Source organism: Aphidius gifuensis, linkage group LG3 (genome assembly GCF_014905175.1).
Source record: "Aphidius gifuensis isolate YNYX2018 linkage group LG3, ASM1490517v1, whole genome shotgun sequence".
NCBI classification, from domain to species: Eukaryota; Metazoa; Arthropoda; class Insecta; order Hymenoptera; family Braconidae; genus Aphidius; species Aphidius gifuensis.
In genome coordinates this window covers 4,130,119-4,155,688 of record NC_057790.1, presented here as the reverse complement: position 1 = coordinate 4,155,688, position 25,570 = coordinate 4,130,119, and the positions used below count along the sequence as shown (strand labels likewise).

At 22.9% G+C, this 25,570-nt stretch overlaps 2 protein-coding genes across 12 annotated transcripts in view; one reads left to right on the top strand and one right to left on the bottom strand.

The window, feature by feature from the left end:
• LOC122851548 (glutamate receptor ionotropic, kainate 2) overlaps nt 1-25,570 on the top strand; it is a 92,354-nt gene that overhangs the window by 61,496 nt on the left and 5,288 nt on the right. For 4 of the 11 annotated variants that reach the window (XM_044150840.1, XM_044150841.1, XM_044150839.1 and 1 more), the window contains exons 6-16: nt 9,873-10,014; nt 13,520-13,687; nt 18,556-18,576; nt 19,300-19,452; nt 21,684-21,905; nt 22,682-22,973; nt 23,164-23,302; nt 23,667-23,804; nt 24,421-24,558; nt 24,960-25,158; nt 25,241-25,472. In XM_044150840.1, coding sequence (XP_044006775.1) covers nt 9,873-10,014; nt 13,520-13,687; nt 18,556-18,576; nt 19,300-19,452; nt 21,684-21,905; nt 22,682-22,973; nt 23,164-23,302; nt 23,667-23,804; nt 24,421-24,558; nt 24,960-25,158; nt 25,241-25,472 — 1,844 coding nt within the window. The remainder of the gene's footprint in view (nt 1-9,872; nt 10,015-13,519; nt 13,688-18,555; nt 18,577-19,299; nt 19,453-21,683; nt 21,906-22,681; nt 22,974-23,163; nt 23,303-23,666; nt 23,805-24,420; nt 24,559-24,959; nt 25,159-25,240; nt 25,473-25,570) is intronic. The other 7 variants (XM_044150845.1, XM_044150843.1, XM_044150849.1 and 4 more) reach the window with 4 other exon arrangements.
• Nucleotides 7,437-8,853, bottom strand: LOC122851551 (venom serine protease 34-like). The gene is made up of 4 exons (XM_044150853.1): nt 8,744-8,853; nt 8,198-8,523; nt 7,864-8,121; nt 7,437-7,585 (listed from the first exon to the last, which is right to left on the bottom strand). The coding sequence occupies exons 1-4, from the start codon at nt 8,793-8,795 to the stop codon at nt 7,442-7,444; spliced, it is 780 nt and encodes a 259-aa protein (XP_044006788.1). The 5' UTR covers nt 8,796-8,853; the 3' UTR covers nt 7,437-7,441.

Sequence of the window (25,570 nt, the reverse complement as noted above, 5' to 3'; positions counted from 1 at the left end):
ATTTTACAAAATGAAAAAAAAAATATATTGTTTAACAAGTAATTTGACTTTTTTTTTTATTTTTTTTTTAAAGTCATATTTTAACCGCAAAGTAATAAGATGATTATTAAAAAAAATAACTTTTTTTCTTTTATAATAATGGATAATAGGTAATGTGAACAAAAGCGGTTTACTACCGTACTCGTCCTTCATTGGATCTTTATTACTTAAAATTATTTCTACAATTAAAAATTTTTTTTTAATATAAAGAATTTAAGTTTTTTAATTATTTTTTATTTTTAAATTTTCATTGAAGAATTAAAATATCAATTTTGCAATGAAATACTTATTATTTTTTCACTTATAAAACATAACAAAGACATTTTTAGTAAATTCTTTTAATTTGTCGAGTTAAAAATATTTGTGTTATTGTTAAGTTACATTTTTAAGTCTTTTATTTTCTTTTTTTTTTTTTTTTTGAATTTAAGACTCTTCAATATCTTGAAACATTCACTATAGGTCCGAATCTTTTCAAATATATGGTTGAAGTAACATTTTTTTTTCAAGAAATACTTAAATTTAAAAAAAAATAATTTTTTTTCATACTTACTTCTATGTGGTGGTTGTAAAGTGAATTGTTGAATCTTGAGCTTTTTAAAAATCACAAAATAAGGGTTCTTCAGTTCAACAAAGCATAAAATCAACGAAAATTTTTTTTAAATTGAAATTTTGATTTTAAAACATTTGTTTTATTATATTTTAATAAATAATTATTTGTTTAATCATGCGGTTATTAATACATACATTAATTATGTATAATAAACAAAAGTATTTCGAATAATTGAATTCAAATTATGTGTATAACAAAGCTAATTAATTTTAACATATTCACAATGTAACTGAATATTTTGAAATAATAGACTGAAATACAATTTATTCATATATCATAAAATAATAGAGTTAATTATTTTTATTAATTTATTAAACAACAAAAAATTTGATAATAAAATATTTATTTAAAGTATGGCATGATATCGAGTATATAATCGTTCTTTTCTTTCACCCGAGGGACAAAAAGTTTGTCGGATATCAACAAAAGCTTTCACCACTGTATCCTCAAGTGACTACTATACAAATGTGTGGTAAAAAAAAGTATCTCTTACAATGCCAGTCAAATTTAACTCTGTAATACATTACAACCCGTAAAATAATATTTTCATTTTTAATCTGCATTTGAATACTCAAATTATTCTACAAATTAGAAAGTTTATAATTCAATATAAATTTAGCATAATTTAAATACTTTATAATTCAATTTTATCTTATATACTATTAAATTACTTGAAGGTTTACAAAAAAAAAATATTCAAATAATGAAAAAACAAATGGGGAAAAAATTTTAGATAAATTATATTTATTTTCTTTTAATTATAAAACAATAAATTTTCGTTTATATTTTAATCAATATCATATAAAATAATAAATAGTTTTTATTAATTATTTTTTGAACTCAATAATTCGGTACATACGTATATCAATAGGAAAATTCATGATTAATTTTACATCCAAAATTAATGAAGCAATTACAATAATTGCATAAAAAATTTTCATTTTTTTTTTTTCAATTAGAATAATTAGAACGTTTTTAAAAAAATTTATTATTCAAGCCCTCAGGTGGATACTAAAACACTGACCAAAATATATCATACGAGTTTTAAAAAAAATAAAAAATGAATTTATTTTGTTCCATTAGTATAGAGTACATTTGAGCATGCCTTGTAGGGAAATAAAAAAAAAAAAAAAAATAGAATTTTTCTGGTGTGAAAAACGCCTTCCTCGTTACAACTTCGATCGTCCTTTCGATGTCGTCTCTCGAAGAATCATTATCAAATGCATCACATGAATTTAAAAAACCACGATAGATAAAAGATTTGAATAAAAAATAAAGTGTGATGATGAGAGTTATACAGGTTTTTAATGGACCACTCCATTATACACAAGTAAATTGTTTTTATTTTATTTTCAAATACTAGATTAAAAATAAAATAAAACAAGTAATAAAATTGAAAAACAAAAAATAAAAAAGGATTATTTAAAAAGAAATAAAGTATTTTTTATTGTAACTGCAGGAAAAAAGGGATACATGTATTAATGGATAAATTAAATTTTATTTTTTTTTATTTTGCAACGAGTTGCAAATGAGTCTATTAGTAAAATGCTAGTGATGTGCATTATTGTAATGTCCATGTATATATATATTTCTCGTACATTGTTTAAAATATCAGAATACAAAAACGAAACAAAGATATAAACAAGTCTCAACTCGTTTCAACATTTATATCAAAGAGATAAATTACAATTGTCTAATTCAATAAAGAAGCTCTTTCATCGACGTTATATGTTTTCAATGAATAACATAAAATCATTCACTCAAATGTTGAATGAACAATTTCAAATAATAAAACTAAATATTTCAAATTTAATCAACTAAATAAAACTTAACAATTGAAGTTTACAATAATTAAAAATAAAACAAATAAAGCTTTTTTTTTTTTCAATTATTTATATGTTTAAAAGAATTCATTCTGAAAAATTAACTAAATTAATATTTTAATTTATTATTAATTTTTTTTTGTTCATTTATGAATAATAATAAATAAAAATTTTTGATGATTAATCAAATTTTTTATTTATTTCGTTGTTTGCTTGTTGAATAATACTTGTTAATGATTTTTTGTTTTATTTCCAATTGATTATTCAATATATAAATAAAAGGGTATTATCTAGCATTGTTTATATTCTTAACAATAAATTACATAATACATGGATTATTATATTATGATATGGAAAATTTATATCACAATGTGTTACAATGATGCTTAAAAATTTTATAATTAGAAGTACTTACTGTAAATTATAATGAGGTTTTTAGTTCAATTGTTAATGATCGCTTTTAGTTATATCATTAGAGTATTGTTGCCAATGTTCACATTATTTTGCTTAAAGCCTATGTTGTATTTTCAATTACATGCATTCAATATTTTAGTTTATTCTCAAAGTTAATTGTACTTGTTTTATCCACACAATATTATCCAATTGGTATTTACAGGTGCCAGGGATTATAATCTAATTTCTAAAAATTTTGAGTTTATTGATATTGATTCTTAGATATTATTGAAAATCATATCATTATTATTATAGTATAAAATAAAATTTAATGCTTTAATTTGTAAAACTTTATTGACTAAAAGTTATTGTTTTTTTTTTATTAAAAAATATACATGATTGATTACTCAAAAAAATTTATATTATATAAAAGGAATTTATTTATTAATAATTTTAATATTCAAAAATAATTTAAAGCCATCTAACTACTAAATTAGCCAGTATTGTATAATTTTTTCAAATATTTATAAAAAAGTAAACAATAAATGATAAATTATCTGTAGCAAACCGTTAAACTAATTGTATTTTCAAGAAGATAATTTGTGTAGGGTTAAAAAAAAAAAAACAAGCACACAAATGAGAAAAAAAAATAAAAATAAAAGAGTATGATCAACTTGAACAGCATTTCCAATTATTAATCACCGTGTGAAGCCATAGTCGAATGCATGGTCGAATAGCTTCTCCGAATTGCTCTGATTTCCCGAATGAATTACAATTGCTGGGCCACCAACAAGAGAATCAAGGCTAGTAGGGTAACTAGCTCTCTATCGCTCACTTGGTTATTTTTATTTTTTATTTATTTATTTTTCTTTTCCCTGTACCAATTACGATAAAAACGAAAGAGGCAATTAATAGGACATGAGAATCAAATAGTACTACTGCAAAATCCATATATTTCATTTGAGAAACGATCATGATTAAGTGATTCGTTTACCAAGTTACAAATCAACCTTTGTGAATTTTTTTTTTTTCTAAAGTATATACATTTACAAGTCAAAAGTACTTTGTAATTTTAAATATAGATATATATTTTTTTTTGTTAAATTCTTACTAGTATATGTTGAAAAAGGAAAAAAAAAAAAAATTACATTTAAAGTAATCGTTATATATTCTATCAAACTGATATATTTTTTTTTTTTTTTCATGATAAATCTAAACATATTTCTTATCAGTTAAAAAATAATAATAACAGTCAAGTTTAAAATTATTCCAATGTTTTGAAAAATTAGCTATTTACTTTGACAAATATTCCATGTTCAAAAAAAAAATAAAAAACGATTCAAATCGATAAACATAAAAAAATAAAAATAAAAGAAATACTCTTGGATTTAAGGATTGTGGTTCTTATCTATATATTTTCAACATGGATCACAATAAAATCCCTGGATTTATATTTATATAAACAAATGATAAAAAAACTCGATGTGACAAACAAATATTGTGGAAAAAAAAAATAGATATATGCTACTTTTATTTTGACTTGTATATAATTTATTCTCGTTATTTATGATTTACCTTTAATTAACGTCTTGGACGTGTATATTTCAGTATGTTGTTATTTATAAAAAAAAAAAAAGCAATATATTTTGAAAGCGGGCTTGAAAACAATGCCTAGATGAAGAATAGTTAACCTTAAAAAAAAAAATAGAGTTAAGTATAATGGAGAACAATTAGGGTGACAAATAGTCTTGACTTGGGTCAACCTCTAGAAGGACTTTCGCTATGCTAAGAGTTATTTTATTTTATTTTTTTTTATATCTTACTGTTCTATTCTTTTATAATAATACAACTTGAAATAATGTTTGAATAAAATTACACTTTTTATTTCTTTCTTAATAAGAAATGTACAATTGAATGACCTTTACTTGTTTTTTTTTTTTTTTTGGTTCATCATAAAAATTTCATATAAAAAGTTTTGTTAAACTTTTAGAAAAAAAGTTTATAATCTTGGCTCTTGATAAATTAATATTTCAACATGACATAAAATTCAAACTTGTAATCAGAATAATTGATAAGAATTATTATTATTACCAAGAAAAATCTGAGTTTTTTTTAAATACTGTTTTAGATAAATAATTAAATTTTATTAATTTATAATTTAATAAAACTGCATTAATTATGAATTAATATATACATTGATGAAATTAAAATATTAATTGAACTTGAAAATAAAATAATTTATCAATTATATATTACAGTGTTTATTTAAATTCATTAAATATATATTATCTATTAAGTTTGTAAATAATTTAAAAGTTTTATTATCAGAAACTATAACAGTGACAAATTTAAAATTTAAGGTAGTTGTATGGTGTGTGTGTGTTACGTCATTGTATAATATATAAATTATGCATTGATCATGAAATATTCTGTCGACGAATATACTAAAAGCAATGTCAACATAAGAGTAGAAAATTCATAGTGGATTGAGGCAAATAGCAAAACTCGAAGAAACTTTTTTTTCTTATTTCATTCTATATTTTTTTTTTATGCAAAAAAATATTTTCACTGAGAGTATATGTGAAATAAAACTAGCTGATTTTTTACGTTGCTTTTTTTGCATTAAAAAAAATCTTATTAATACATTGTTTTAAATATCGTTAATTATTAATTAAGTTAAATTAATTACACATACTGAAAATAATTAAATTTTAATTTTAACAATCAATTTATATATAAATAGAAAGAAAAATTAACATATATGTAAACAATTAACATAATTATAAATTTTATAAGAAACAGTAAATTATTAAAAGAAGAAAAAAAATAAGTTCACCAAGTAGATTCCATTTGTTGGATCCAATTATTATATGGATAAACTTCTGTATATATAATTGGTTCATTTTTTAACACTGATATTAATGAAACAATTCCAATAAAACTTGTACGTGTCATTAAAGGACTTCCACCATCACCCTTTTGAATGAAAATAAAAATACAAAAACTTTTTAATTAAATCAATAATTCAAATGATAATTTGAATAATATTAATAATAATAATTATACCAGAGTAAGGAATTCCATGTATACATTATTTGTTAATGCACAACGTTGATTTCCATGAACACCACCAAATCTACCATAAAAAACATCACAATCACTACGTGATAATCGATCAGCAGTAATTTTTCGAAGATGTTGTTCAAGTTGAAAGCCAGTTGACAGGCTGCCTCCTCCCCATCCAGCAATCATCAATTCTTTTTTATAATATAAATCATTTGGTAATAAAACACTTCGACGAGTATTTTGTAAATCTATTGATTCAGTTAGCTAAAAGTATTGTAATTAAAAAAAATATATATTAAAAAAAACACTGATAGTATAGAAATATAGAATTTAATATTTACCTTAAGTATTGCGATATCATTAATCCAAAATTTTCTTGGATTATATTCAGGATGAATGATAACAAGTGCCACATTGTAAACTCTTCTATGAACATCACTTGTATCATATAAATCATGGGTACCAGATAAAATAGCCAAGTTTCCATACAAAACTAAATTTCTATGTCCAGCTTGATCAGGAAAAGAAATACAACTTGCAGATGTAAGAATGTGATACTTACTAATTATACTACCACCACATATATGAATTGAATTACTTTGAATTGAAACAATATGACGTATTTCTTGTGACGAACATATTTTACCTCCAACAACTGCGTCTGGTATTTTTGCATTTACAACTGAAAAAAAAATCTCAAAAATAAGCTTGGATAAAAAAAAAAAAAAAACAATTAAATTTATAAACTTATTCTATTTTTTTATATTTATAAATTTATAAACAAAAGGGTTTTTTTATCTTTAATAAAAATTAATTTTACCATTACTGCAAATGACCAAGTATATAAGTAAAATAAATGTTGTCATATTCATGACGTTTATCTTGATACTTTTTCAAACCTCTTTGTCGACTATTGAAATTAATTTTGAGGTGATTTTTTAATATATAACCAAGTTTATCAACTTTGTCTTGATAAGCATATCTATCTTGTCTATTTACTTATCAAATATTTGTTATAACATAAAAATTTAAAAAATTATTGCTAAACAATTTATTAGGCATTGGTTAAAAGTTTAAATATCGATTTGAAATTTGGAATATAGAAAAAAATCTAGAAGCTCAAAAAATTGATAAACTTTTTATATGTATGTATATTATTAAAAAAAAACTTTCTTTCTCAAAATTCCAGTAAATTTTAATTTTATAATTCTATATTATACAAAAAATAAATAAAAAATACACGTGTTATTTTGTTAGCTTGATTAGCATAGCCTCAACTACATATCTTTGTAATTTTTGATAATTTACTGGTATCATTGTTGATACAAGATTAAATATTCTTAAATCAAATATTATTAAACAAACACATGCAAAACTCAGTAAAATATTTCGTAAATGTCATACGTAATTTATTTTTTTCGTTGAAGCGAAATAAATTAAATGATACAAACATGAATTATACATATATTTTAATTATTTTAAGAAAATTAATTGAACGGTTTTTATTTAATCAATAGTTCATAACTCTTTCATGAATCCAATCCCCATAAAAGTTCATATTTGTATATACAAATGGTTCATCGTTTTCTACTGGAATCAGTGAGACAATGCCAAAAAGAGTCCTACGTGATGCCACTGGACTGCCACTATCACCCTTTAATTAAAAATTAAAAAAAATAAATCAATACAAGAAAGTATTTCAGCAGTAGTTGGAGTAAAAAAATTTCAATTAAAACAATTTGTTTTTTATAATTCAAAAATTATAAAGCAAGTCAATTTTTATAAATTTAAAAAATTCTAACATTTATAATTAATCATCTCTAACATATAATGCAAAAAATTTAAATTTCCTTATGAAAAAAAATTATTTATATAAGAAAAGTCAATAACAAAGATACTATCATGATAAAAAAAAAATGTATCATTAATTACCATAGTAACATATGCCGTTGATGGATTTTCTGTTAATGCACATTGTTGTATTCCATAATCAAAACCAAATTGCCCATAATACTTCTGACATCTCTTTTTTTGTAGGTTGAAAACTTCAATTTTTTTTAATAAATTTGAAGGCTCATCATTTGGAAAAGTTCCACCCCATCCAGCAACAAACATTCTTGATTGTAAAAAATTATTTTTTCGTATGTCAATTGGTTTATGAGCAAAATTTGAACTTATTTTTTTTTCCAGCTGTAAATAAAATAAATATTCATATGTATAAATATTATATTTATAATATTTATTATCAAAAATATGTATTATATACTTTGAGTATTGATATATCATTGATCCAAAAATTTTTTGGATCATATTCTGGATGTATTATAACAAATTCAACGTTTGTAGTTCGTATATAATTAGCACGATTTCCACCACGTAAATCATGGGTACCAGACAAAACAGCTAAATTTCCATATATAACAAAATGTTCATGCATAACACAACTGGCAGTTGTAATGACATGATACCCACTGATCATGTTTCCACTACATACATGATCTGAATGACTTTGAATCGAAACAACGGAACGCATTTCTCGATATGAACAAATTTCACCTCCAACAATTTTATCTGGTACTTTCCCATATCCAACTAAAATAAAAAAATATATAAGATTTTTTAAAATATTTATAAAACGATCTTATTTAATCAATTTTTAGATAATTAATTATAATATTTGTTTAAATAGTATTTTAAAAATTTAACTCGAATTAATATTATTTATAAAATTATTGATGTAAAATTTCTTGTAAACAATTATTTCCATTGTTATATTTATTGATTTTTTTTTTTTAGAAATAATTAATTTTACCACGATTACAAATAACCAAGTATATAGTTAAAATATACAGTGTAATATACATTGTATAATGATAATTAATCTTCTTATTTTTATTCGACTGAATCAAAGTATTTTGTAGAGTTTTAAAATGACTGAGATAATTTTTAAATGGAAATAATTTTTTTTTTATAACTGTAGCTTGATAAAAATATTTATCTTGTTTGTTTTAAATGTCATAAATTATCAAATATTCGTTTTGACAACAACAGATAAAGCTATTATCTAGTGAATATTCACATTCGTCTTAATAATAAAATTGTTTATTTTTAACGTTTTGTATAATGTTGAAAAAAATTAAATCGTGATAAATAATTGACGATTTTTTTAAAAAACATACAATGTATATGAAAAATGAAAATTACGTTTGATATTATGATAAATTAGAAAATAAAAAAATTATAAAAACAATTGAACACATCGGCATAAATGATATATACTGGAAGCATTTTTATTTTGATTAATTTTTCAGTAAAATCAAGAAGCTTCATTATAAAAATAGATATTTATATAATAAATCAAAAAGTAATTCAATAAATCCATTTTGATGTCAGGTAAAAATAAAGTAAGCAAACTTCATAATTTCAAATTGACGTTGATGAAGTTTGTAATATCTTCTGGTAAATCCACTTGAACAATGTTGAAAAAGATGCGATAAAAGTTTGTTAAACTATACTTCAAAAAACAGTTGTTGTTTTTCTTATTATTGTATACATATATATATATAATAACAAACTTGAAAATTTATATATAGATATATGTTGATAAGATCAATGTATCTATATTTTTTTATTTTAGTTTTATCCAAGTCTCGAAAGCTCAACTTAGGCACCATGTTCCTGGACTCGATTGTTATATAAAAATCCTTTCACCTATTTTTTTTTTCATCTCAATTTTCGTACAACCTCTTCATGTCTTGTATATAAATATATTTTTTTGCTGTATCATTTACGTCGACAAGGTGCAAACTGCCTTTAAACTCAGCAGAGATTTTACGCTCATATATTGTTATATTCTTTTTTTTATTTTATTTTTGTATTTTTATATGTTTATTATTTTTATTCAATTGAATTTTATTGATTATTTTTCATTTTATTTTCAGACCATTGCTGAAACAAATAAAAAATTCAGCTGAGTCACATATTGTACTTGATTGTTCGACTGAAAGAATACATGAAGTTTTGAAGCAGGCACAACAAATTGGAATGATGAGTGATTATCACAGCTATCTCATAACATCACTGGTAAATTTTTATATTTTTTTTTTTAAATCTATACTTGTTAATTTTATAAATATTTATTTTTTAAATTTATTTTATTCAATAAATGCAATTTTTTAAATTCAATAAAATTTAAGCTTCTTTTCATAGTTTACAGTCAGTAAATATATATATTTTTTTTTATTTCTCGTGATAAATTCAACGAGGTGTTGATTACTTTTTTAACACCGGTATATCGTCAAACTTTATATTGTTTTTTATTTAAATTTCTTTTTTTTTTTTTTCAATTTTACTTTATATTTCATTGGACTATTGTCGAGTGACAATACCACTGGACAATACATATATATAGTAAACATTCAATTACCCATTTTCACCTCTGGAGTATAAATAAATGCAACTCCAAACAAACCGATTCGTCAGGCAATTTATCTAACCCCTTATACCACTATATAGTATAAATAGGTAAGCCACAGACTGTCTAGATTTTAATTTAGATCAATTAAAATGCAAATTACTATATAGTTTATGTGTCAAAAAGTTTCATTGTAAACATACGATCTGATTTTCAATCAAAACATTTTATCATATAGCATTATTATTATTATTATTATATTCATTTCATCAAAACAACCAAAGAATTTAAAAGTGTTAAGTCAAATATACTAATTAATTTAGAGAGTTTATTTATTTATTTATTCAATACTTTAGACAATTTATTAATAATTAATAAAGAGGCTTAACTACTGATAACTCAAAATAAAAATTAGAAAAAATTGATATATAAATTTTTTAATTTGTATTATATTGAATACAAATTAAATTTTTTATGAGTAATTACATTAGTTAATTTTAATGTATCCATCAAAAAAATTTAAAAATAATTATCCTTTGTTTGTTTGTTTTTTTATTATCAGCTAGTTTTTACTCACTTATTCTAACTTGTTCTTGACATGATAGCACTTATCTTGGTGAATAAAATCCCTGTTTCCTTCGTCAGTTATTTTATATACATATATATATATAGTTTTCACCAAGTTTGGTACTCTAGACAAATGAAGTCAAGTAGAACCAATTCATTCTCATTTATTTATCTCTCTTAAAATTTTATTTTTATCCTCAGGCCATTTGAAGAAGCTTATAAACCAAGAAAATAAAATATACAATCCATCAAGTAAACTTGTTTTTTCCTTTTTTTTTTCTTCATTTTTTTTTGTTTTCTTTGATGACAATTTATTCATGATTCATATCTATATATGTTTTTCAACTCCGCGGGCAGTAATTAAAATTAAATTCAGTAGTAATATCAAGCTTTCGTCAGCCACGTTATTTTTTATTTGTAAAAATTTTTTTATTCAATCATAAAACCGTTTAAATTTTATATTGAATTCAGTTATTTCTATTGTTGATAATAACGATAATAATAATAATAATATTTATGATGATTTACTTCCTTATTATAATATGATAGTTTTGATGAATTTTTGTTTTATTGTAAATATAAAAATTACTTGTAAATAAACATATAACATGAGTCGTTGTGATTATGTAATTGATCATAAATTGTTGACATAATCTTTGTTACATTTTTGAACATTATCAACATTTTAATGTTATGAAAACATCCACTTGAATGGCTATCACCACGAGGTTATACAACAACTTGAACGACAATGATAACCATGATACCCATAAACCCTCAAAGTTCATATACCAATATACACACATATATGTATATATGTTACTTACAATCATTTCAAATACTCGCTTTATTTTATTTTCTTTTTATTTTTTTGTTTGATCATTTTTATTTTATTATTCTCTTTGAGATTATTTTTCGTAAATATATCTTACAATATTAAAACGAAAAAAAAAAAAGAAAATAATACTTTTTGGCTAGACACATAAAATATTAAAATATACTTGAAAAAGTAGATCAATCAATCTGAATATAGAAATAATATTTTGGTGAATATGATGGTTGTGATAAACTGGAGCCAGTTTCAACAAAATGAATCGTGAAAGCATGAATAATAAAAAAATGAAAGATGAATGTTCTTCAGTGTTGAGAGACAAACTGTGAAGAAATTCTAAGGTAACCATATAGACTATATCGATATGGAAAAATAAAAAAAGAAAAAAAAAAAAACAAATAAGCCACAAACATCCCTTGTTGTGTGTCACTTAGATTATTTATCGCATGGGTCTCGCCTTCGAGTGATTTATCGATGTGTCGTGTCCAAAACTAAATCGCAATTTTTTATTTTTTGTTTTTTAATATTTTTTTATTTTGTTGATACTGTTTTTGTGTAGTTACTGCAAAGACAAATAGACTTGTATTTTATATATATCAAAAAATATTTTATTAATGTCATATTTTTTTTTTATATATACCTATATATAAATAAATAACAAATTTTGGTTTATTTTCAAAATATCAAAAATATATTTTTCATGTGACAAAAATCAATACAAATTTATTAATTATTATTTTCCAATATGCAAATATTTATTTTGATGTTCATAAATCAATAACTAACATCATAATAAATGTTAATTAATACCAAAGTAAATATCTAATGGCAAACACAAACTTGATATGATATAACTTGCTTGATTATATAGTTTATTGAAAAAACATACCATAAAATTTACACTCGATAATATCAAGCTTTTTCAATAAAAAATTTTATTATATATTTCTTTTGTTTTTATATATTATTACAAAAATATTTTTTAATATTAACAAAGTAATGTTTTGAAGATGGCGCATTTTAAATTTTTTCATATTTACACGATATGAAAATGTGAAGAAATTTTTAAAATTGTAAATAAAAAAAAAAATAAAGAAAATTGATTTACCATAAAAAAAATAATAAAAATGCTTTCGAAAAAAATGTATATAATAAAAGGGAAAAAAAAAAATAAGTAAGACAGTATTATGTTGATTTCACGTTGGTATTTATCAAGTAATAAACAATGTCCCGTATTGCACGATGACGGTTATACGGGTTTCCTTATCGAGTGGACAATTGGATCAATGATTGATTGTCAATGGACGACAAGATCCAGATCATTTGGATTCTCTTTCTCTCTCTCTCTCTTATCCCTTTGGTATATTTGTCTATCCTATATATAACACTCCAAGTAAATTTAGATGGGCGTGGATATTCTCCACCAAGACCTTATATTACCACTGTCTATCTGTCTGACTGGTTGGCAAATACTGTGAGACATATATATTACGTCTGATATACAATACTACTATATATTTGAAGTGTACTTTTACTTAGGTAAAAGCTGACCTAAGCAATATCTTAACTTGTCTTTAAAAGCACTTCAAAAAAATACAAAAATACAAAGTCAAAAACAATTAAATATTATATGTAATTTATCAAATTGATAAATTCTTATTTTTACTTTTATTATTTTACTTTATAATAAGTAATAATATTTATTAAAAAATTTTAAACTTTATTTTAATTCAATTTTATGCATAGCACTTATTTTTTAATTTTTTAATTTTTAGGATCTACACAGTGTTGATCTGGAAGAGTTTAAATATGGTGGAACAAATATAACAGCTTTTAGATTATTGGATCCGGAAAAACCAGAGATACAAAATACTGTTCAAGAATGGATATATGGAGAACAAAGATATGGACGACAGCTTGACATGGGACAGGGTCTCAATAAGGTAAATTTTCATTTTATATAATATTAGGGATAACTGTCATCCGAGTCATCCTCAAGAATCAAAATGAAATAAAAAAAAAAAAATCACACGTCAGTCAGATACAAAATTCAAAATAAAATTGCAAAAAAAAAAATAAAAATAACTAAAATTAATTTATGAAACATTCAGGATAATAAAATTCTGATGTTTTTTTAATAATAATTCCATAATTGCATAAAATTGTTTAGCAATATTCATGAATGGCTACAAACACAAGTCTATACAAACGCACGATGCGCGGGTACCACCTCATATTATTAAAATTTTAATTGAAAAAAAAAAAAAAAACAGGCATATCACAGCTCATAAAAATGATTTTCAAAGCTTTTAAATTTGATTGAAGCATGACACTATTTGAATATTAAAAAATTATGAATTTTATAAGCTTATTTATTGAAATTTCATAGTGATTCAAAATAAAGTTGACTGTCAATTTTAAAAATAACTTGAATGACTTGAAATAATTTTTAAAAAACTTTTAAATAATTGATAATTTAATTTTTTTTAATTTAAAATATAATCAAACAATTGAAAAATACCAAAAACAATAAAATAAATTAATCGTCAATTTTTCAAAATTATTTTTAATAATTTTAATTTTAAAGATGAATTTTTAGCAAATTAAATATTTCAGTAGTACAAACCAAGCATAATAATTTAGAGATTGAAGATCTAAAAATTCCCTTCATTAAAAAAAGATATACATATATTTTTTCAATGATTTTAAAACAAAAATTTATACATCAACAACACACGCATCATTCACAAATATGAAATTTTCAAACTAATTATCTCAACCATATAAAGTCAATCCAAAAGTTTTCCATCAAAATATACCTAAAGTTTTTGGACTTTTCAAGTCTTATATTCAAGTGACAGAAGTATATGACGTGAAAATTTTCTTACTATGTAAATTTAAGTAGATATCTATAACAAGCTTATGGTGCTTCTTCTTTCTCAATTTATATTTCAAATGATTGTAATACGAATGAGAGACGACGTCAAGTATGAGATAATTGGAAATTGCCTATTCAAAAGTTCCTCAAAGTATGGATTATATACATAGAAAAGGATCCAATTTCCTAGACACGTGCCGATTCTCATCATAATGCAAATACCACAAAGATGTGTTAATATATATATTCTTTTTTTTTTTTCTTTATTATTTTATTATTAGTTTAAATTAGTTTAGCATGGGCGTTGGTTGACAAATGATAATATAATCATTTGTATAATGGATGAGTCGAGATAGTCACTGAAACTTATACTCGTGAAAAAAAATAAAATATATATAAACTTTTATCGTATATACATCGTATATACTATGTATAGCTTTTTTTTCTTATAAAATTTTTTTGCTATATTTACTTTGTAAAAGTGAGTAATCGAATCTTCATGACCAAGTCTCTTATTATTACATAAAATATTTTTTACTCTAATAATTTTATTCGATATTCCAAATTTAAATTATTCATATAAAAAAATTAACAATTAACAAATTAAAAAAAAAACCATTGAAATAGATTTTTTAATTTTTAAAATAGAGCTTTTTGGTATATGTTATTATTTACTTTATAAATTTATAAATGCATTTTAATTATTTATTATTTTAAACAATTTTATCCACCAATAATCAATATACTTTGTACTGCTTAACATTATAAATTCAGAATCAATTATTATTTTCTGAAACTTATATTTAAAATTAATATTCATAAATAGTTGTTTAAAATTTATTTATAAATATTAATTACAATTTTAATTAGTCAATAATAATTAATTGCTTTTTGAATAATTTGTTTTGTGAAAATTAATTCATTTACTCATTTATTGGTTTGTTTAATTTAATTTATTTCTGGAATATTTGTTAAATACATAGGAGTGCAATTAATTTTGACAATATATTTACAAAAAATAAATAAAATAAATATTTATTTTTTCATTTGCCATCACGTTGAGTCGATACCATTTGAAAAGTTTGATAATTCGACAGTTGGCGGGAATGAGATGTGAAAATAAAAATAAAAAAATAAAAAAAAATTGAAAATAAATGTCAGAGCCATATGGTTGTATCAATGCGAAGAAAAGTTGAGAAAGGATCGTGAGGATGTTGAGAAAATGAGAGGCATGGCATCATGCTAATGGTATAAACTTGCCAAAGAGTTTCATGCGTCACCTGCTATCATTCACCAGGTTTTTCTTTTTTTTATTTGTTTTTTTTTTTCTCATTATTTATTTTTTTATTTTATTCTCACCTTTTTTTCTCTTGTCCATTGGTCTCATTCTATTTTCATACTTGAGACGAAGCAAATTGTCGTCAGAGTTTTACCACAGTGCGCGATTGCCATCGGGCGCGGTTTACTGGCAAACTTTTCACCCAAGTTTTACTCTTTATAAAATGGCGCGTTGCTGCTCTCTCAAGGGGTGGAAATGAAATAAAAAATATTTTTAAAAAAATAAAAAGGGTAGAATATAGAAACTAAAAAATACTCGGGTAGCTGGGCACGTACTTGGCAAAAATAAGAAAATTCCAGCTTGTTGGACGGACTTACTGTTGCAAATATAAGCTAGGTATACTTGTCGAAATAAAAATAATAAAAAATATAAAAAAAAACATATTAAAAAATAAAAAGAAAGGGATTTTTATGTGGCTTGATGATTATGGTGGTTGCTTTGAGTTGTCCACTTGTCCATATTTATTTTAATCTTGAAATTCATAGCGAAAAAATCATAGTGTCATTGAAAAATATTTTTTATATAATTTAGAAATGTTGAAAATGAGAAAATCTTCTACCAAGTTTATCCACATATTCTGTAATAATGTTCATTATTTTATTTTTAATATTTCAAATTTTTATTATACATTTTAATTAACATTATATTTCAATGTTTTCCAAAAACTCATATTTTATTTATTTTACAAAAAAATATCTATTCAAAATATTGACGGTGAATATTAAACTATTTTTTCGGAAATATATATTTTTTTTCATTTACAAATATTAATTTATTATTTGATTCTACCAATCAATTGATGTACAGTTTGCATTTCACGTGAATATCTTTGTTCGCTGGAGGGTATTAAAAATTTTGTAAACTAATATTTGAAAATTCATTTGAAAAATAAAATAATATTAATCGTGCAGTGGAATTAAAAAAAAAAATATAAAAATACATATAAAAAAAATAAAAATGTATTTATAATAGTTGAAGAGATTTTTCCGTGTAGCATAAAAAATAAAAAATTAATTGGCTAATATTCTGATGGTGCTATTATTGTATAATTAATGCGCATGTATAAATTGGTGATATTTTATTTTCATTCATTTCCATATATGAGTATACGAATTTTATTTTTCAATATATTTTGTTACAGTTTACATTTTTTTTTACACTACATATATGACATTTTAAATTTCAAAAACTTTTTCCGTTATTCATTCTCGTTGTTTGGTCTTTTTTTTGTTTTAATTTTTTATATTTCAAAGAAAGTTGAACTTACTTCTTTGATCCTTTATCCATGCATAAAAGTTGAGTAATAAAAAAGTCAAAAAAATAAAGAGAAAGTCCCAAAGCAAGACCACAAAAAGACTTGCCTAAATTTTTCCTTGGCAATAGTGATTTCATGGCTTTAAAAATTCGTTTCGTAGCCACTTCAATTTCTTTCCTGGTTTTCCTTTCCTTTTATTTTTTTTTATACCACTTTTTATTTTATGTTATTTTATTCTTTCGTAATCATTTTTTTTTTTTTTTTTCTCGTTTTTATAGCAGCTTTTTTTTTACTGGATTTTACATTGGGGCGTGCTTGCACGCCAAGTCATTTCAGCACGACCTGGCGATTAGTTCCAAAGAATAATTTCCATCACCGCCAGACGAACTGATAAATTTCTGGAAATGCGTCTTGTAGACTGTGAGCGCGCTCTCACACAAAAATTACCATCCGATAAATTGCAGATTAGTTTGTAGAAAAAAAATAAAAAAAATTTTTTAAAATGATAGTAAAGCCCTTGAATCAAATGTATAAGAAAATCGAAGAGAATAAAAAACAAAAAAAAAATCTATTTTATTCACACGAATTTATTTCAAACGATTTGACTAGAGATTAACAACTCCACTTGTGTGAAAGCATCATCTGATCATAAAATAGAATGTCCAACTGTCAAATTTAAACGATAAAAATACAAATTTATTTTACAACTAAATAAAAAAATTATTTCTCTTAAAAGTAAATTGAAATTTAAAAGGAAAAAAAATTAATCAATATGTCAATCGATATACAACTCATACGAATTAATATATTAATTTTTTTTTTTTAATAAAAGCACTAGAATTTCGTGTCAACAAAAAATTCGTAAAACATTTATATCGATAGTTGAAACATGGAAGAAAAACAAGTCAAAATAATGATCAATTGTTTTTTTTTTTTTTCTCGTTTTTTTAATCCACTGAAAAATTTTAATTAAAAAATTTGCTTTCAAATAACTTAATGACGTTAAAAAAATTCACTGCATTTTGATGTATGCAAATATTTAAATTGCCATAATTTTACAGATATTAATATTTAATCGAAGAATAATATTTATCTTATAAAAAATTTGAAAATACATTTTTGAAGCAAAGATAAATATATATATTTTTTTTTTATTTCAAAGTTTTGATAATGTCGCATATTTTATCGATTTTAAAATGAAAAAATATTAAATAAATAATACAATAAGTGCTCTTTTAATTACAATAAATTTTCTAATATATAAAACATTATTTAAATTGATTTTATCTGTTTATTATGTTTTTATTTATGTCTGCACAAAAATTAAAAATACATACAGAATAATACAACGGCTTTGAAGGTGAGTTGTGTATATATAACTTTAAATATTAATACTCATATATTATTATTATTATTATTATTTATTAATATTATGATTGTGAGAATTATTGTTGGACTGAATTTCGTTGTATGAAGGCAAAGAGAAAAGAGAGTTGATTGCTAGTTACTAGTGGGCATTAAATTCAGCTAGCTGTCGATCACAAAGCACGATTGTTACACTACCCCTGTGGAATATATATTTATTTATGTGGTATAGTGGATGGTATATATTTATGTATATCTATATGGAAATATTTGGATTTTCGTGACAACCTATTTTCCACATCTGGACAATTTACCAATACCACATGAATAAATTAATATATTATTATTATTTTATTTTTAATTGATCTTGTGATATCACGTTTGAATATCACGGTCAAAATAAAAGTAAATAATTTTGAAAAAAATAAATAAATATCATGCCAGTTTGTATAAAAATATTGTAGATATTTTTTTCAATTAAAATTTATTATTATAATAATTATACAATCATAGTGATGTAATTATGACACAATGATAATTTCAAATTGATTTTTATTGTGCAAATTTAGACTGAAAAAAAAAATAATTTTCATATTTTTTTTTCATTGTGTAATTTCTATTTATAAAATGTACTTGAATAAATTTTAATAATTATAATTTTAAATATGTAAAATTGTTGACAATTTAAAATAATAATAAATTATAAAATTAATTTTAGACTGAAGTGGCACTAATGTACGATGCAGTGCACCTATTTTCAAAAGCACTTCATGTACTTGACACGTCTCAACAAATCGACATAAAACAATTGTCCTGTGAATCTGCTGACACCTGGTCACATGGTTACTCATTGATAAATTACATGAAAATAGTAAGTATCATTGAAATTATTATACTTTTTTTTATCAAAATATTAACATAGATTTTTTTTTTTCAAAATTTCTTTCTCTACAAATTATTATTTGTATTGATAGAAAATAAAATTGAATTAATTTAGAAAACTTATTTAAAACGCAAGAATATTTTCACAAATTTATAAAACTTGTAGAATGAATAGTATTTATTTTCAATGGTTTAATAGTTGACAAAAGAATTAAATAAACTTGGTCATAGAGTATTGACTAACTTGCCAGTCGAAGAAACTTGGTAATAAGCATTGAAATAATAATAGAAAATTTTACTTTTTATTTTATTTTCTGCAAATATTATTTCTGGACAAACAGCTTTAACAATATGTCTGGTATTTCAATTTTCAATATTTTTTTTCAACTCATTCTGGCTGAAATACATATAAGCTTGAATCAACTCTTTTGTAAAAGAAAAAAAAGCTCCAAGTTGATTTATGAATAATACAGAAAATATCAACAAAATATATTATTCTTCTCATTTATTTAATCAGAAGGAAACCAATTATCGTTTTAATATATACTGTTTTAATTAATTAATTAGTTAATTGGTTTTTTCTCAACTTGAAACAATGAGCTTTAAGATTGACTCTGGGTTTTTTCATAAAATAAATATAAAAAAATAAATTATATAATAATAAACCCGCTGTGTATTTTCATAATTCATATTTTTTTTATTTGTTTTTATTATTATTATTAATATTTTATAGTCTGTTTTTATATACATCATTTTATTTATTTATTTTTTCTGTTGTTTTTGCTCATCTCATGACTGCCTAGAAATAATAAATGCGGAAACTGTTGGAAACCAACGATAACGAGAATTTTATTTTCATTTATGTTATGTGAATTCAGGTTAATGTACTGTACAAACATAAAAATTTATTGCATAAAAAAAAAATTAAAATTCATTGTTAATAAATTGTGATATCAAATCATTGCTGAATAATTTTTTTTTTTTTAAATATATACATTATCATATTGTAAAACAAGCTTAATATTTTTTGTTTATTTTTTTTTTTTCATAGATATTTGGGTTTATTGTAAAAACTAATTTAAAAATACAATATAATTTTTATTATTTATTTTTAAATTGTTGTTTTTATAGGCATAAATAACAAATGATAATTTATAAAAAAATATGACTATTATAATTTAGTAATGTCGGTTGTTTAAAAACATCAATTATTCTTTTCACTATTGTTAGATAACATTGTTTGGAATGTTGAGCTTTTGAATTTTCAAGTGTCACATCGAAGTTGATTAATAAATTATCATTACATAGTTCATTTTAATTATTTAAATTCACGGCCTAGTACATTATTCAAAATTTATACAATATTTAATTGGATTTAAATATTCTCGAATGATTTGAGTCTATAAAATATATTGAATTTGATAAAAATAATATTGCTTTTTGAATTTTAATACAAATTTCATTCAAAGTTTAAACTTATTCATTATTTTTATTATATAATTAACAACAAAATAATAACTTGACACATTTTTAGAATTCTAAAAGTATTTTTTTTTTTAATTAAATAATCTTTGAAGTAATAATGACAAGTTTTCAATTAAATACTTGCTTATTATTATAATAATCATCTTGTAAATCAGACATTCATAGAATAATTTTACATCATTAATTTCTGCAATGACTTGAAATTATTATCTTATATAATAATTTTTTAAATAACTTTAAAGTACTTACAAATTTAAAAAAGAAAAAAAATAATTTTTAATTTTAATGATAATCATTATCAAATAATATCTGTAATAAATATAAAAATTTTAAAGATTATTTTTTTTTTTTTTGATATAATTTTACCCCAATGAAATATATAATCTTACATTTGATAAACTGAAAAAAAAAAAAAACAAAATTATAACGTTATAACAAACACCTGCTCCATTTTCACCCTCCTCAATTCATTATCACCAAGTTTCCCCATCACATATTTATTTATTTTTTTATATGGCATAATTGTGAAAATGCCATTCTCCAATTATTTTTTTTCATTTTTTCCTTAGCCTCCCTTGATTTAATAAATTATCTAACATTATTTATTTTCTCCACCTTGATATTTTCTCACAAATAAAAAAAAAAAAACGAAATACAAATTTAATAATAATATATTAATTAATCAGTTGAATAAAATTTTGAAATTCTCCTAATTTAATTTAATGATTTTAACAGGTGGAGATGAAAGGACTAACGGGTTTAATAAAATTTGATCATCAAGGTTTTCGTTCAGATTTTATGCTTGATATTATTGAATTAAATTCCAAAGAGGGTCTCAAAAAAATTGGTACATGGAATAGCACTGAGGGTGTTAATTTTACACGTACATTTGGTGATGTTTATACACAAATTGTTGAGAGTCTTCAGAATAAAACATTCATTGTTACAACACTTCTGGTAAGAATATAATTATAAATTTTCTTTAATTTTTCTAATTAACATATAAAATTAATAATTATTTAAGTTTTTATTATTTTTTTTCATTTAGTCTATCAATCACACCACGCTTTTCCTTACTTTTACACGAAGAAAAAAAATTTACTTCTAAAGTTTTTAAATTATCTTACAATTTACTCAACAGTTAATTGCCCAAGAGAGTTACGTACTCCAAAAATGCTTACATAATCCAAGAGGAAAAAAGAAAAAAAAAGTTGTTAAATGTCGTCGACGTCGTTGTCGTCGTTGAGACCGTCACCCAGATTACGATTATTATTTTATTTTTTTTAATTTTATTTATTTTTCTTATAATTCTTTTTTGTCTTTTGTTTCTTTGGTCTTTTTTGTGTAACAGCAACTGAGTCTTATGCTGAGGATATAAAACTCGTAAAAAACTTAGACTGAGCCTCTTATAAAAAAAATCCATCCTCACACAAACCATATATATATACTTCTATCTTGTTTTTCATTTTCCTCTAGTTGAGCTCAATGATGAATACAACCCTCAACTCAAAGTGCTCTGAATATTTTTGAGGTCACTCGTTGGTTTCATTGCCTCATTAAAAAGTGTAGCAGGACCCTTTTTTTTCTCTCTTTTTTTTTTTTTGTGGTATATATTTTTTACTCACTTACCATTATTATTACTATGAATGAAAAAAAAAAAAAAACGTCTCTTTATTTACATTTAACATGTAGCATTTATTATTATTATTGTTATTATTTTTTTTTTTTTACAGAGTGCACCTTATTGTATGTTAAAAGATTCAAGTGAAAAGCTTCAAGGTAATTCACAGTATGAAGGTTACAGTGTTGATTTGATACATGAAATATCAAAAATACTTGGATTTAATTATACATTTCGTCTTGTACCTGATAAAAAATATGGCTCGTTAAATAAAGAAACAAAAGAATGGGATGGAATGATCAAAGAATTACTCGATCAAAAAGCTGATTTAGCTATTGGAGATTTAACAATTACATATGAGCGTGAACAAGCTGTTGATTTTACCATGCCATTCATGAATCTAGGTATTAAACTTCACATAACATAAATCTTTTTAAATATTTATTATTCTTTTTTATTTATTTTTGTACATTGAAATAATTCATAAAATTTTTAGAAAAAAAAAAGAAAAACTAATCTTCTTTGTACATATTTCTGTGGTTTTTCATTATTAATTTAATTTTTTTTTTTGTCCTACTTTTTTTTCATCAACAGGAATAAGCATACTCTACCGGAAACCCATTAAAAAACCACCAAATCTGTTTTCATTTTTGAGCCCATTGAGTTTGGACGTTTGGATTTACATGGCAACAGCTTACCTTGGTGTTTCAATTCTTCTTTTTATACTAGCAAGGCAAGTTAATTTCATTATCAACAAAACCATGGTAATCTTCTTTTATTTTAAGCAGGATATATCAACAATTTATATATTTTTTAATATACCACATTTTCAACATTGCCAAAAATATAAAAAAAAAAAACATATATTTTATGAGCAGAGATATAAATTTAACTTAATACGCTGAAAATGAAAATAAAATTAATGAACAAACAGCATAGAAGTAAAAAAAAAAACTTTTATATTTAATTAAATTATTTAAATTAATTATTTATCATTTAAAAATAAATTAATTTTATATTATTTTACAATAAATAATATTTATTATAATAATAATAAAAACATGGAATAAAAATGACATAAAAGCTGAACAATCTAGATTTACACCGTACGAGTGGTACAATTCTCGTCCATGTGGAAAAAATTGTGATCACGTACAAAACCACTTCAACCTGATCAACAGTCTCTGGTTTGCAGTTGGTTCATTGATGCGTCAGACCACCGATATTTTACCCAAGTAAGATATTGTGTTAACCGTGTATTGGAAAAAAGAAAAAAAATAAAAAAGCCACAAGAATAAAAAAAAATATATATATATCACTAGATAAAATGAAGGTATATTTATGGATGAATATACTTGTAATGATCATGATCACAATTATCATATTGTCATCGTTATATCATAGATGTAGTTGTATCCTTGACGAGCCAAGAAATTATAAAATTCATCACCAATACTCTCAGAGTTGTAACGGCCAATTAACAATGATAAAGTTAATTAACAAAATTATTAAATATAATTTGTAAATAACGTTGTATAATTAATTTTTTGAAATAACTTTTAATCAACTTGGAAAACAATTATGGAATAAATATGTCATCGAGTTATTAAACAAATACTTAAACATGAATTTACGAAATATTGATTATTTATTTAATCAGTTGATAATATATGCAATATATTATTATGAAATAATAAATCAGGGAATATGTTTGACGATATTATTAATAATTTTAATTGATATATATATACACGAGAATAATATATTTTTGTAAACAATGTTGTTACGACTCTGAGAACTAATCCCATTTCCCTATTTTTTTTTTTTTTTTTTTTGTTATCGTGTCCACAGGTTCAGTCCATATGAGTGGGAGCATTCCCATCCATGCAACCCACAGTCCGAGGTCTGCGGAAACGAGTTCACACTCCTTAATTCACTCTGGTTCACCATAGGCTCCCTCATGCAGCAAGGCTCTGATATAGCACCTAAGTAAGTCACATTATTCATCAAAAAAAAAAATATGAATCAAAAGATAAAAGCTCAGAAAAATATCAAATATTAATACTAACAATATTAATTAAATTTCTAACGTCTTAATCTTTTTTCGAAATTTTTAAAATATTTTTTTTTACAATCGAAATTTTTCAATGCTATATCGTAGGCTTGCTGCAATAGCCTACGTTAGTATCATTTATCATTCATACATTAAACAGCATTATATTCATTACCTAATAAAAAAAAAAAAAAATACAATAATAAAATATCTGTGTCAAGTGCTTTTTTATTTATTTAAATTTTTTCTATTTTATTGTTTTTTGCATGTATTTAATTTGACATATAAATACGTCAAATATGAAGAAAAAAATTTATCAATTTGTTTTTTTATTTAGGGCTGTTTCTACTAGAATGGTTGCTGGAATGTGGTGGTTTTTTACTCTTATAATGATATCATCATACACAGCAAATCTTGCTGCATTTTTAACTGTTGAAAGAATGGAATCACCAATTGAAAGTGCTGAAGATCTTGCTAAACAAACTAAAATTAAATATGGTGCATTAGCAGGTGGTAGTACAGCATCATTTTTTCGAGTAAGTAAATATTTTTAAATAATTGAAAAATTTATTGATTATACATATTTTAATGACTAATAAATTAAATATTTCAATATAGGATTCAAATTTTTCAACATACCAACGTATGTGGTCTTTCATGCAGTCAGCAAAACCAAATGTATTCACAAAAAGTAATATGGAAGGAGTCGAATGGGTTATCAAGAGAAAAGGTAGCTACGCATTTCTGATGGAATCCACATCTATTGAGTACGTGATTGAGAGAAATTGCGAACTCACTCGAGTAGGAACAGAGTTGGATTCAAAAGGATATGGAATTGCTATGCCACCGAGTAAGCAGAAAATTTTATTCTCAATCTCCGTTTTCCACTGAATTTATCGAATACTTTGGATATCAAGTCAGCCAATATTTATAAAAGAACAAGGAAAT

Bases quoted from the DNA above. Each gene is read 5' to 3' on its own strand.
- LOC122851551 (XM_044150853.1), bottom strand. From the start codon at position 8,795: ATGTATATTACACTGTATATTTTAACTATATACTTGGTTATTTGTAAT. The intron at 8,524-8,743 runs GTAAAATTAATT...TTTTTATTTTAG, and splicing joins CTTGGTTATTTGTAATCGTG to TTGGATATGGGAAAGTACCA. The intron at 7,586-7,863 runs GTAATTAATGAT...TTTTAATTAAAG, and splicing joins CAACGGCATATGTTACTATG to GGTGATAGTGGCAGTCCAGT.